The following is a 13,218-nucleotide window of genomic DNA, read 5'->3' on the forward strand; positions in this document are numbered from 1 at the left end:
CTACCGCCCGACTCCCGTGAAAACTTGATTATTGGGTAGAACAGAGATAAGTTGAGAGCAGAGGGAGAGAGAAGAGGCGGAGAGACAGAGACACTTGCAGCCCTGCTTCACTCATGAGGCTTCCAGTAGGTGGGGACCGGGGGCTTGAACTTGGGTTCTTGTGCACTGTACTGTGTGCGCTCGACCAGGTGCTCCACCACCTAGTCACCCCCTCACTCTATGTTCGGCGATCTACTAGCTTCCCTATCCTCCCTCAATTCTTTTCATCTATTAATCCGGCGATCTCCTGCCCGGCCTGTTCACCATAACTCCTTCCGCTCTGCGATCTCCTATCCGCCCTGTTCACCCTAACTCCGTTCTGCTCGGCGATCTCCTACCTGCCCTGTCCACCGTAACTCCTTCCGCTCGGCGATCTCCTACCTGCCCTGTCCACCCTAACTCCTTCCGCTCGGCGATCTCCTACCCGCCCTGTCCACCCTCACTCCTTCCGCTCGGCGATCTCCTGTCCACCCTAATTCCGTTTGCGGGGGCCGGCTTCCTGCCGCGGGTCCGATTCACAGGCCTCAGGGTTGTCCTGGAAACCGCCAACTTCCGGCGCCGGGGGGAGGAGCTAAGATGGCGGAGGAGACGCTTGTGGCGGTGAGCGGAGCCTCGGTGGTTGAGGGAGGCGAGATGCTGGGACACGGGCGCGGGGACACGGGGCGCCGAGGCTCGCTGACCCGCTGCCGGTCCCGCCTCGCCCCCGGCGCCTCCCTGGGGCGGTCTTGGCGGCGCCTGCGTGCGGGCAGGAGGGGGTTGAGGGGCTGAGGGGTGACGGGTGACGTCTGAGGGGGGTGACGGGTGAGAGGGTGAGAAGTGAGAGGCTGAGGGGTGACGGGTGAGAGGCTGAGGGGTGACGCCCGAGGGGGTGACGGGTGAGAGGCTGAGTGGTGACGCCCGAGGGGGTGACGGGTGAGAGGCTGAGTGGTGACGCCTGAGGGGGTGACGGGTGACGTCTGAGGGGTGACGGGTGACGTCTGAGGGGGTGACGGGTGAGAGGGTGAGAAGTGAGAGGCTGAGGGGTGACGGGTGAGAGGCTGAGGGGTGACGCCCGAGGGGGTGACGGGTGAGAGGCTGAGTGGTGACGCCTGAGGGGGTGACGGGTGACGTCTGAGGGGTGACGGGTGACGTCTGAGGGGGTGACGGGTGAGAGGGTGAAGAGAGGCTGAAGGGTGACGGGTGAGAGGCTGAGGGGTGACACCTGAGGGGGTGACGGTGAGGCTGAGGGGTGACGGGTGACGTCTGAGAGGGTAAGGAGTGACCTCTGAGGGGGTGACAAATGAGAGGTTGAGGGGGTGACGGGTGAGAGGCTAACGGATGCCGTCTGAGCGGTGACATCTGAGGGAGTGAGGACTGAAGGGTGAGGGGTGAGGGCTGGGTGGGGGGCAGGAGATGATGGATGAGGACTGAGCGCAGGGCTCCGCAGCCAGCAGGTGATGCCGCCTGGGAATGTGGATTTCTGGTGGGTGACAGGGCCGGCCCCTCGCGGCTGCTGCAGTCGTCCCTGTGGTTCCCTCCTCTGTCCCGCAGGTGTGGTGTGGGTGAGCTTGGCGTGGGGGCGGGTCCCGCTGGCCTTGGCGACAGTGAGCACTGCTGACGCCCTGCAGCTGCCTACCTGTGTCGCCTGCCCGTGTCCCCTGCTGTGGCTGACTTTGCCCCGACTCCTCTCGTTCCAGAAGCTTCCGTTTCCCGCAGCTGCTGAGGCTCTGAAGCCCCGGCCCAAGAAAGGTGTGTGCGGCCGCACTGGGTGTCCCAGCCTCTCTCCTCCTTTAAAAATCCAGAGCCCTGTGCGAAAGGGGAGCCCCGGTACCTCGTAGGCACATACAGCACCAGGGGAGGATCCAGAGCCTCATCAGGTCCTGCACCGCCCTGGCTTATCACTAGCGATCTGTGGGCTTTGTACCTAGTATATTAGAGACTCTTAAAATTTCCCATTTTACATCTTCATTTATTGGGTAGAGGTAGGGAGAAATGGAGAGGAGGGGGAGATAGGGAGAGACAGAGACACTTTCAGCCCTGCTCCACTGCTTGTGAAGTTCCCCCTGCAGGTGGGGACTAGGGGTTTGAACCCAGATCCTTGTGCATAGTAATGTGCACTCTACCAGCTGTGCCATCACCCGGCCCCGTGGGAACCGTCTTTCTGCGTATTAGTGGTAGTCTGTGAGTCCATCACTGACCTTGTGATCTTGTGCCAGCTGAGGTCTGGTTAGTAGCCCAGCGCACAGGGGGCAGGGATTCCTCACCTGCCTCTGGACAAGGCCACCAACTCCCCCCGCCCCCATCTGAGTTCCTGGGACCTAGGGGTATGGGGGGGGGGGTGGCAGATCAGGCTGGAGACTGTCACACAGATGCTGCACTTGTGCCACAGGCCATGGGGTTGGGGGGAGGTTTCCTGTCTGCAGAGCTGTGGCTGGAATGCTTCTCCTGTCATCTGCTGGGAGGACATGGGCTCTGGCCAGGCTGGTGACTTTTTCCTCTGACAGGCTCCGGTCAGCAGCAGGGTTAACCTCCCCCCCACCCTCGAAGTCCTATCTTCAGGCCTTGAGTGAGGCCCTGCTGGGGCTGAGCTCTGCTTGGTGGCACTGGTCCCCTCTGTGCCCCCTGTGGGGAGGCTGCCCCTGCTTGGCCTCTTGTCAGCCAGGGGTTCCCCCCCCAGCCTTTGTCACACTCAGCCGCCCCTCCCCCTCTTCCCAGTGGCTGGCTGGAGGATGGGGGGAGGGGTTGTGCTGCCTACACCTCCGGAATGTCGTGAGAGGGCATGTCACAGAGACTGGGGGGCCGCAGGGAGCACAGCCAGGTCGCTTGGGCGATGGAGTGGGGACATGCAAGGCCCGTCCTCAGGAGGGTGCTCTCATTAGGAGGGTGCTGTTCCCTTGGTGAGGGCGCTGTCCTCACCAGGGGTGGGACAGGCAGGTGGGAGCCTGGCCCCGGCCCTGCTGTGAGGGACCCAGACAGCCAGATGATCTGGAATGCCAGGAACCCGGGCCCCGCTCCCACAGGTAACCCGACCTCGGCCCGAGGGTCACCTGCCCCTGCTCTCGGTCTGTTGGATCTGCTAATGAGAAAGAAGCAGAGCCTCACTCTGCCTGGGTGAACTGGGGCTCGAACCCGGGCCTCATGCCTGAGAGTCCAAGACTACCCTCGCCATGGGGCTCGGAAGAGGAGGAGTGTGTGTGGTGCCAGCACCTCCTCTGTGCCCAGCTTCGCTGATCCTGAACAGGTTGTTCGTTCATTAGGTTTCAGGAGGGACACAGCACTGCAGCTTTCCCTGGTGATGGGGCTCAAACCTGTGCTGTCTGTGGCATGGCAGGTGTCCTAGTGCTGCGGCTGTCTCTGCAGCACCAAAGCTGAAGTCTTAGCTGCTGCTGCTTCTTTTTTTTTTTTTTTTTTTTTTTTTTTTTGCCTCCAGGGTTGTTGCTGGGGCTTGGTGCCTGCACTATGAATCCACTGCTCCCAGAGGCCTTTTTTAAAAAAAATATATTTATTTTTCCATTTTTGTTGCCCTTGTTTTCTATTGTAGTTATTATTGTTGTTGATGTCGTTGTTAGATAGAACAGAGAAATGGAGAGAGGAGGGAAGACAGAGACGGGGAGAGAAAGACAGACACCTGCAGACCTGCTTCACCGCCTGTGAAGCGACTCCCCTGCAGGTGGGGAGCCGGGGCTCGAACTGGGATCCTGACGCTGGTCCTTGCGCTTTGCGCCACATGCGCTTAACCCGCTGCGCTCCTGCCAGCCCCCAATCCTTAACTTTTATACAAGCAACACCCTTGGGAGTGTGGGGTGACCCACTGTGTAAACCCTTGGGGTTTGGGATGCCCCCACTCTTCTGCCTCTGGGCCTGTAGCAGCCTTGCAGGTGGGACGTCTTCCTCTATGTCTCCCCAAGAACATCTCCGCGTGCGACTTCAGTCGGGGCTCACTCTGTGCTGGAGCCCCGGGTCTTGGCTCTTGGAGGACCAAGTCTCTGGGGTACTGGCAGGTGGATGTGGGGTGCGGGGGCAGTGTAGGGCTCAGCCATGGGGACATCCTGGACTGTCTGTTCGTCCTTGAGCCTGAGGTGTCTGAGGTGGAGGTTTTGTCCTCGCCTGTGGCCCCTGCCATCATGCACATTGGGCTCCCTCAAGCGTGGGGGCGGGGGCGGGGATCATGGAACTGGGGAGCACCCTCCAGCTGGTCTGTGTCGGGGAGGTCACCCCATGTCTGTGCCCTGGCGTGGTCACCCCATGTCTGTGCTGACAGCAGCTCTTGAGCTGACTGGCTGTGCCCAGGGCAGCACGTCCCTGGTATATCTTGCCCCCTCACCGTCCTCTGTCCCCCCCCCCCCCAACCCTGACACGGACATTCTGGAAACGACGTTAGGATCAATCCACTTCACGGGGGAGAGAGGCCAGGGGCACAGCTCTGTGCTGGGATCGAACCCGGGGCTGCACCCCCCAAGGCCCGAGCCTTGAGAAACCCTCAGCCGCCTGCTGTGATGGGGTGGAGGGACAAGGACACCATGTCTGTTCTGTGAAGACAGCCTCAGGACAGACTCTGTGTTTGAGGACCCCCCCACCCCGTCTCACGGTACAGCACCTGGAGTGACCGAGACATCTCTGTCTCTGTCCCCAGCCCCAGCCGCCGAGTTCCCAATTCTGGAGAAGCAGAACTGGCTGATCCACCTGCACTTCATCCGGAAGGACTACAAGGCCTGCAAGGTGGGCGTCCATCCCCACTGGGAACAACTGCCGCCCCTGTGGACATCCCTGTGAGGGCTCACTGACCACTAGCGTCTAGTCCCATCTCTGGTCAGAGACCACGACCTCCCGCCAGCTGGAGGGCGGGGGGGAGGGGCAGTGCACTGTCCTTTGTCCCTAGGGCCATGACTCCACTTCAGCTTGGGGAAAGGGCCGAGTCACGGGCTCTGAGTGAACTGAGGAGTGGTGTTTAGCGTCCTCCCTTTGGGGAGGGGGGCAGGGAGCAGGCATGGGTGCCCCGCCCCACCCCTCAGAGCCACCTCCCCTCAGGCCGTGATTCGGGAGCAGCTCCAGGAGACGCAGGGGCTGTGCGAGTACGCCATCTACGTGCAGGGTGAGGCATGGTGCCCGGGGGCGGGGGGCCACACCATCAGCCTGGAAACCAGCTCTTCCCGCTGCTCCCAGGACGCCCTGGCCTGCACCCAACCCCGGCGGGCGGCACTGACCACTGCTCTAGAGACAGTGGGCCTTGCCGACCTGGTCCTGCCGGCCGCCCTCCTCCCCAGCTGCCGGGGTGCTGGGGGCACAGACTTTGGGGTTCCCTGTGGTCACCTGGGGGAGAGGTAAAGACCGCCCAGAGGTCATGGGTATGGGTGTGTGCGTGTGGGTGCTGGCGGAAGAGGGGAGGGACTGAGGCCGCTGCTTCTGGAGGGGACAGCCTGTCGTCAGCACTGGAGTCCCACTCTGCAGACGGGCGCCGGCTGGCCCCCCAGACGCACGCTCACCTGTGTCTCCCCCCACAAGCGCTCATCTACCGCCTGGAGGGGAACATCCAGGAGTCGCTGGAGCTCTTTCAGACATGCGCCGTGCTCAGCCCGCAATCTGCAGACAACCTCAAGCAGGTGGCCAGGTCGCTGTGAGTGCTGGGTCTGAGTGGTGACAGAGACGGGGGGTGGCCGCTCCGTGCTGCACCGCACCAGGCCTTGGGCCTGAGGCTCATTCTTCCACACACACCCCCTGCCCCATGGGGAGGGCAAAAGTCTAGAGTGGGGCTCCAATGGTTACCCCACAGAGCGTCCAGGGGCCTCGGGGGCACTGCGCTGGCCAGTGATGATGGCAACTCCACAGGTTTCTCCTGGGGAAGCACAAAGCCGCCACTGAGGTGTATCACGAGGCAGCCCGGCTCAGCCAGAAGGACTGGGTGAGGGGGGCCGCTGAGTGGGGGATGTGGCGGGGACCGAGTGCCCTTGGCTGCTATTCGGACGGAGACCGTCTGTGCCAGAGATGTCTGTGTGTCACCCTCAGGTGACACTGTGGCTCGCTGTGGGGTCGGGAGGCAGGGAGTGGAGATAGCGCACCGGTGAGGGTGCCTGCAAACCTTGCGCGTGGTCCAGGTTCGAGCCCTGGCACCACATGGGAGTATCGCACCAGGGGCCCCAGCTGAGGGAGGAACTGCCTGAGTGGTGGGAGACCTGCTGTGCCTGTGAGCCCCGTGGGGAGGCCGGGCCCCAGGGTGGCTCCTCACAGCCCCACTCAGTTCTGGCTTCTGGTGGTGCTAGGGACTGAACATGGGACCTTAGTACTGCAGGCTGAGAGGCCTTTGGCCTAACCACAGTGCTGCCTCCCAGCACGGCCTGGGATGGGGCCGGGTGCAAGCAGCTGGCATGGAGCCCGCCTCAGGCGTCTGCTCCACACACCTGTCCCCCCCCCCCCGCACCCCTCCACCATGTCTGGCTCTGGGGGTAGAAGGGGTGAGTCTCGACCGCTCCAGTATGGGGGACCCTGGACTCTCTGCTCCACCAGTTGACGCTGAGCCGGGCTGCAGGGCAGGGAGGCCGCCTGGGGCCGAGTGTGGTGGCTCCACCTTCTGGGCAGTTCGTGCGAGGCTGCTGGCCCTGAGCGCCCTCTCGTCCGCAGGAGATCTGCCACAACCTGGGTGTGTGCTACATCTACCTGAAGCAGTTTGGCAAGGTGGGCACTGCGTGCAGGCCGCAGGCCTGGCTCCCGCAGGGACTCTGGGCCGTGAAAGCACCACACACGTTCCCGTCTGCCTTCTCATCTCGTCCATCTCGGGTGTCGTCCTACTTCTGAAGAGGACAAACACCTAGAAACATCTTGAAAGGCAGCGGCGCAGCTGCCTCCCACCCGGCCCCGTTTCCCGGGGCAAAGCATCACCCAAGAAGGAGTGTGGCCTGTGGCACGGGACGGCTGGCCGTGGCTTTCAGCGTCACGGGGATGACCTCAGGCTTTGAGGGGGCCTGCTGTCTCCCCGTGACGATGCGACAGCTTCTCGGGCTCTGACAGCAGAGGAGCTATCTGGTGTCTGGGGACAGTGCTGTCAGGCCAGGGCATCCTCCAGAGCTGGCTGACGCCATGTCAGTCTGTGATTCGGTCCCTCGGTTCAGTCAGATAGAATGACGGTTGGCCCACACCGACCCCTTCTGTGGAGGGCTGTCCTGAGGGAGGGAGGCGGGGGAGAAGCTCAGGAGACACTGCAGAGGTGGTGGCAGCAGACGTCCGCTGACCTGAACACTCGCTGAATCTCTGCTGGGCCTGTGGGTGGCCCAGTGAGGCCATCCGTCCACTCCCCTTGGGGCTGGAAGTCCCTGCCCCGAGGAGCTGTGGTGACCGATGTCTGTCCCCTCAGGCCCAGGAGCAGCTGCACCGTGCGCTGGAGCTGAGCAGGCATGACCTGACCTACGTCATGCTGGGCAAGGTCCACCTGCTGGAGGGCCACCTGGACAAGGCCATCGAAACCTACAAGAAGGCGGTGGAGTGAGTGTGCCCCCTTGGGTCAGAGGTCGGGCACAGACTTAGCCCCTGAGGCCCTTTACTCAGGTGGGCAGTCTGTGTCCTGGGTGAAGGTCAGCCGCTGGACCAGGTTCTTGGGTGAATGTGGGGGAGCATTGGGTGGGGGGCCACAAGCATAGGCTGGGGAGGTGTGGCCCTCGGGGTAGCCCCCCATACCCTCCTCCGCAGGGTCTAGACTCTTGAGTCCCTCTCTGAGGAGACTGCCTTGTCAGAGAGAACCAGAGCACTCTGGGGCTCAGGCCACCCCCCCACCCCCCCGCAAGTCCTGTGCTCTATTGCTGGGCATCCTGGCCTGGTTCCAGCTCTCCCAGGGCCCAGGCCCGGGGCCTCAGCTGCTCTCTTGCTGCAGGTTCTCCCCAGAAAACACAGAGCTCCTCACCACACTGGGGCTGCTCTACTTGCAGGTAGACGGGCTGTTGGGGGCAGGAGGAGGGGCTGCGCCCTTTGCCGGGCAGGGGGCCTGCTGCTTTCTCCCTGTTGCCCCTCCCCAGCCTCTCCCCACTGTGCCTAAGGGGGACAGGACAGGGCGGGGATCCCAGCACCCCTCGCAGCTGGCTATGCCTAGCTTGGCTGCCACGGTGCCCTGGAGGAAGCACACTGCCCACGCAGACCTTCCTCCCGCCTCCTAGCTTGGCCACCACCAGAAGGCCTTTGAGCACCTGGGCAATGCGCTGACCTACGACCCCACTGACTACAAGGTGTGTCTGCTCTGCAGCGGTGGGGGGAGAGGTAGAAGGGGGAGTCACTGAATGAGGTGTCCCGCCCTGCGCCATCCATGCCTCTGGCCACATGCCGCAGGGCCAAGGCGTGGCCCCCAGAGCTTGTTCCTGTCATCGGGGAGGGTGCCCCACGGTCCCCGGCATGACACCCCCTTCCCCAGGCCACCCTGGCGGCTGGCAGCATGATGCAGAGCCACGGGGACTTCGAGGTGGCCCTCACCAAGTACCGGGTGGTAGCACACGCGGTCCCCGAAAGCCCTCCGCTCTGGAACAACATCGGCATGTGCTTCTTCGGCAAGAAGAAGTACGTGGCGGTGAGTGTGCCCCCTGCCTGCCCACCCGCGGCCTGGGCTCGGAGGCTGGTGCCCGTCCTCACCGCACGTCCATCCCGCAGGCCATCACCTGCCTCAAGCGAGCCAACTACCTGGCGCCCCTGGACTGGAAGGTGCTGGCCAACCTGGGCCTGGTGCACCTGACCATGGAGCAGTACGCCTCGGCCTTCCACTTCCTGAGCGCTGCACTGCGTGTGCAGCCCGGCCTGAGCGAGCTCTACATGCTGCTGGCCGGTGAGGGGCGGAGACGAGAGGCCCCCACAACCTCGCACAGCCTCCCTGTCCCCCTCCCCCTTGTGCCTGGAGTCATTACAGTTGGTCACTGCAGTGCTCACCAGCTCTGGGGATGGTTCTCCATGCACCAAGCTGAGAGAGGCTGCAGCAGCTGGGAGGTGGCGCACCAGGCAGGTGGGAGGCCCTCCCCAGGCCCCGTCTCCCACCGTGTTATGGTCTCTCCACACGTGCCCCCAGGCCGCACGGCTCTGTGCTGATGAGGTGGAGGTGTGACCTCCAGTGACCTCAGCTGTCTGCACTGAGGATAGTGGTGCATGTGGGGTCCCTGGGGCCTGGGAACGCTCCTCTCCGAGCTGGGCGATGCCTCTCCTGCAGTGGCCCTGACCAACCTGGAGGACATGGACAACGCCAAGAAGGCCTACGCCGAGGCTGTGCGCCTGGACAAGTGAGCACGCGGGGGTGGGGGGCTGCCAGCTGGTGTCCTTGGCCGGGGGGTGGAGGCAGCAGGACGTGGGGCCACCGGGCTCTCTGAAGCCAGCATTGATCAGCCTGGGCCACGCTGCCCCTGGGATTCACTCCGTCGGGCAGCCTGCTGGCCGGACTGCCCACCCCCCACTCCCTGCCAGGACGCTGCTGAAGGCAGGGCATTTCCTGCCTGTCCCTGTCCTTGTCCCCGCCTCATCCTCTCTGTGGCCCACACAACATGCCGTCTGCCCCGCAGGTGTAACCCGCTGGTGAACCTCAACTACGCGGTGCTGCTGTATAATCAGGGGGAGAGGCAGGGTGCCCTGGCCCAGTACCGCGAGCTGGAGAGGAAGGTTGGCGCACTCAAGGACAGTGGCGCCACTGACTTCGACCCTGAGGTGTGTCCCACAGGGCCCAGGACCGTGGGGCAGATCAGTGCCGGGTCCAGAGAGCTGCCCTGCCTCCCCCCCAGCCTCTTACCCCCCCCCCCCCACCTCTCCCATGGGTTCCTGCTGAGGACAGGTGCCCGCCCTGCTTGTCCCTGTCACTGGGACGCGTCTCCCTATGGCCAGATGGTGGAGATGGCGCAGAAGCTGGGCGCCACCCTGCAGGTCGGAGAGGCGCTGGTCTGGACGAAGCCGGCCAAGGACCCCAGGGCCAGGCTCCGGCCCCCCTCCAGCAGCAGGCCCGCTGTCATGCAGCTGCCTCTGGGCTCCAACCAGGCTCTGGGTCGTGCCATGTCCTCTGCGGCCGCCTGCAGGAAGCTGCCCGCAGGTAGGGGGCGGCTCTGGCCCTGGCTCCCCTGCAGCCATTCCCAGGAGTGACCGCCTCCCCTGGAAGCGAGAGCTGAGCACTGGCTGTTCTGTCCCCAGGTGCCGTGGCTATGCCCCCCAAGCCGCCGTCTCTGCCACTGGAGCCAGAGCCTGCTGGGGAAGTGCGGCCAGCAGAGAAGTAGGAGCACCCAGCAAGAGTGCGGAGGGGCAGGGGTGCCCCTAGAGGGGGGTGGCGGTGCTGGCCGCACAGGCAGGACACAGGCCGATGGACTCGGAGCAGGCCGAGCCATGCGTGGACAGACTCTGCTGCCCGGTGGCCCTGAAGGAGGCGAGTCCCTGGCTGTGGGGTCTCCCTAGCCAGCAGGCCTGGAGCACTGGGGCTTGCCCTCCATGAGCCCAGGGCCCCCAGGGTCCGGCCATCCCTGAGCAGGGAGTAAGGGCTGGTCAGGAACAGCAAATGTTGTCAGGAGGGAGGAGGGAGAGCTGTGGCCACGGGGCCTGAGCACAGTCAGCAGTGCCGTCGGCACGGGGTCTCCTGTCTCTGTCCGAGGGCATGACTGTGCCGTGAGAGCTGCTAATAAAGGCCTGTAGAGCACCTCTGTCGCCCCCTCCGCTTCGAGCGTAGCCTGGACTCCGGCCATCCAGCCCCAGGCACCAGAGCTCACCCAGTTCCTGTGCCGCCACTGGTCAGTGGAGGCAGCTGGTGACCAGCAGGGAGACAGGCCACGCTGTGCAGCCACAGTGCCTGGAGCTGGGCCCATGGAGCCGCAACACTCGCCATGGAGACACCCCCAGGTGCCCAGCAGCAGGTCCGACGGTGGTAGCTGCCTCTCTCAAAGTGGAAAAGGACATTACTGATTCCACCCGACTATTAAGTTTGTTAGAAATAATGTATTCAGGTATCTCGAAAACCTCCAGAATTTAGAATGTAACTCACCTGCAAAATTCATGTCAAAGGGAAAAAATAGAAACTAGCTTGAACTGAACAATAATGAAGAGGCATGTGTAGGATTTAGCTAAATTAGTGCTCACAGGGAAGTGCCAGCAAATGTTGTCAGGACAGAACAAAGGCTGAACACCTGTGATGGCAAAGGATGAAACAGCCGAAACGAGTGGAGGAGCGTTACAGGGAAATCCTGAGCTGGGGAGACAGACAGCAGAGGTTCTACAAACTATGTATGTCTGCGTGAGTCTCGGGCCCCGGGTTCAATCCTCCACACCACCACTAGTCAGGACTGAGCAGGATTCAGTGAAAATAAATACAATTTAAAGAACCAAGAGGTCTGTGATAACAAAATTGATGATTCCCCAGTTACAGACGTGACTAACGCCAAGAAGGGCACACCAGGTTAAGCACAAGATCCCAGTTTGAGCCTCTGGCTTTCCGCCTACAGGGGGGTCGCTTCACAAGTGGTGAAGCAGTTCTACAGGTGTCTTTCTCCTTATCTTCCTCTCAGTTTCTGTCATATCCATAAAAAAAAAGACCGCCAGGAGCAGTGGATTTGTAGTGCAGTATGAGCCCCAGAGATAACCCTGGAGGCAAATATAAAAAAAGTTAATGCAGGGGCCAGGCGGTAGCACAGCGGCTTAAGTGCACATGGCGTGAAGAGCAAGGACCGGGGTAGGAATCCCGGTTTGAACCCCCAGCTGCCCGCCTGCAGGGGGGCTGCTTGACAAGCAATGAAGCAGGTCTGCAGGTGTCTTTTTCTCCCCATCTTCCCCTCCTCGATTTCTGTCTGTCTTATCCAACAGCAACAATAGCAATTAACAATGAAAAACAACAAGGGCAATAAAAGGGAAAAAATAGCCTCCAGGAGCAGTGGACTGAGCCCCAGCGATAACCCTGGAGGCAAAAAAAAAAAGTTAACTTGGAGCACATGATCAACAAGGAGATTGAGGGCCCGTCACCCATAGCAATGAAATTCAGCACAGTGACGAGCTTCAGTCAGTGGGCCCCAGTTGCTTTAGGACACTCCGCCAAGAGCACTTCACTGGCCAGTCCCTTCAAATCTTATGTAATTTCTCCAGAAAGCCAGAGCAAGAGCTTCCTGGGTGGTCAGGTGTGGTGGGTATGACCCTGGCATCAAAGTAGGTAGAGACAGCATGCCACAGACAGCATTCCTTGGAGCCCAGCAGCACAGTCCTTACTTCTGTCCAATAGGATGCCCAGGCTGTGAAGTCAGCTTTTCTTTTTTTTCCTTCAGGGTTATCACTGGGTTACGGTGCCTGCACTACTAATCTACTGCTCCTGGAGGCTATTTTTCCCTTTTGTTGCCCTTGGTTCTCCTTGTGGTGGTTGTTGTTATTGATGTCATTGCTGGGTAGGACAGAGAAATTGACAGGAGGGGAAGATGGGGAGAGAAAGACTGACACCTGCAGACTTGCTTCACTTGTGATGCAAACCTCCTGCAGGTGGGGAGCCAGCCAGGGGCTAGGGCCAGGATCCTTGCACTGGTCCTTGTGATATCAATAACAATAAATACGACAATAATTTTTTTAATTATTTACTGAGGGGAAAGAACCAGGCATCGCTGGTATACATGCTGCTGTGGATTGGACTCAAGACCTCATGCTTGGGTGTCCAGTGTTCTATCCACTGCGCCACCTGCTGGACTGTTTCAGTGGTTTTTTTTTTGTTTGTTTTTAATATTCCCATTTGTTGCCATTGTAGATGTTGTCATTGTTGGATAAGAGAGAAATGGAGAGAGGAGGGGGAGAGAAAGACACCTGCAGACCAGCTTCACCTGTGAAGCCACTCCTCTGCAGGTGGGGAGCCGGGGGCTTGAACCAGGATCCTTACACTAGTCCTTGCACTTTGTGCTTAACCCGCTGTGCTACCACCGACTCCCCCATTTCAGTGTTTTTAATCAAGGTTGGAGGTATCAGGAGAGAGATATCTACAAGCTGATGCCCCTGACCTGGAGCTGCGTGGTCTTTGGAGTAACCAGGCAGAGCAGGACGGGCAGCCCATCAGTGAAGAGGGGGTGTGGCACTGAGGGCGACGTCACACAGCAGACCGCTGACCCGTTCGCTGTCTGGGACAATCAGGCTGGGTGGGAGGCGCTGGCGGACCCCTGGGACAGAGGACCCAGTGACCCACAAGCCAAGGCAGACTGCCGTCCACCTGGCTCAAGTGCTAGCAGCAACAAGATGAAGCAGACTCGGGAC

At 61.3% G+C, this 13,218-nt stretch overlaps 1 protein-coding gene across 6 annotated transcripts; it reads left to right on the forward strand.

The window, feature by feature from the left end:
• Positions 1 to 346: 346 nt before the first annotated feature.
• Positions 347 to 10,645, forward strand: BBS4 (Bardet-Biedl syndrome 4). 6 transcript variants are annotated; one of them, XM_060174269.1, is made up of 16 exons: positions 347 to 639; positions 1,716 to 1,767; positions 4,652 to 4,737; positions 5,047 to 5,110; positions 5,521 to 5,632; positions 5,845 to 5,917; positions 6,634 to 6,687; positions 7,364 to 7,491; positions 7,877 to 7,931; positions 8,157 to 8,225; positions 8,408 to 8,560; positions 8,641 to 8,812; positions 9,188 to 9,257; positions 9,534 to 9,675; positions 9,800 to 10,051; positions 10,150 to 10,645. In XM_060174269.1, the coding sequence occupies exons 1-16, from the start codon at positions 616 to 618 to the stop codon at positions 10,405 to 10,407; spliced, it is 1,764 nt and encodes a 587-aa protein (XP_060030252.1). In that variant the 5' UTR covers positions 347 to 615; the 3' UTR covers positions 10,408 to 10,645. The 6 variants fall into 6 exon arrangements, with proteins under 6 accessions (XP_060030252.1, XP_060030254.1, XP_060030253.1 ...); XM_060174271.1 differs by having other exon boundaries at positions 5,521 to 5,626; XM_060174270.1 differs by having other exon boundaries at positions 347 to 633.
• Positions 10,646 to 13,218: the final 2,573 nt, after the last annotated feature.

Source organism: Erinaceus europaeus, chromosome 16, assembly GCF_950295315.1.
Source record: "Erinaceus europaeus chromosome 16, mEriEur2.1, whole genome shotgun sequence".
Taxonomy (NCBI): Eukaryota; Metazoa; Chordata; class Mammalia; order Eulipotyphla; family Erinaceidae; genus Erinaceus; species Erinaceus europaeus.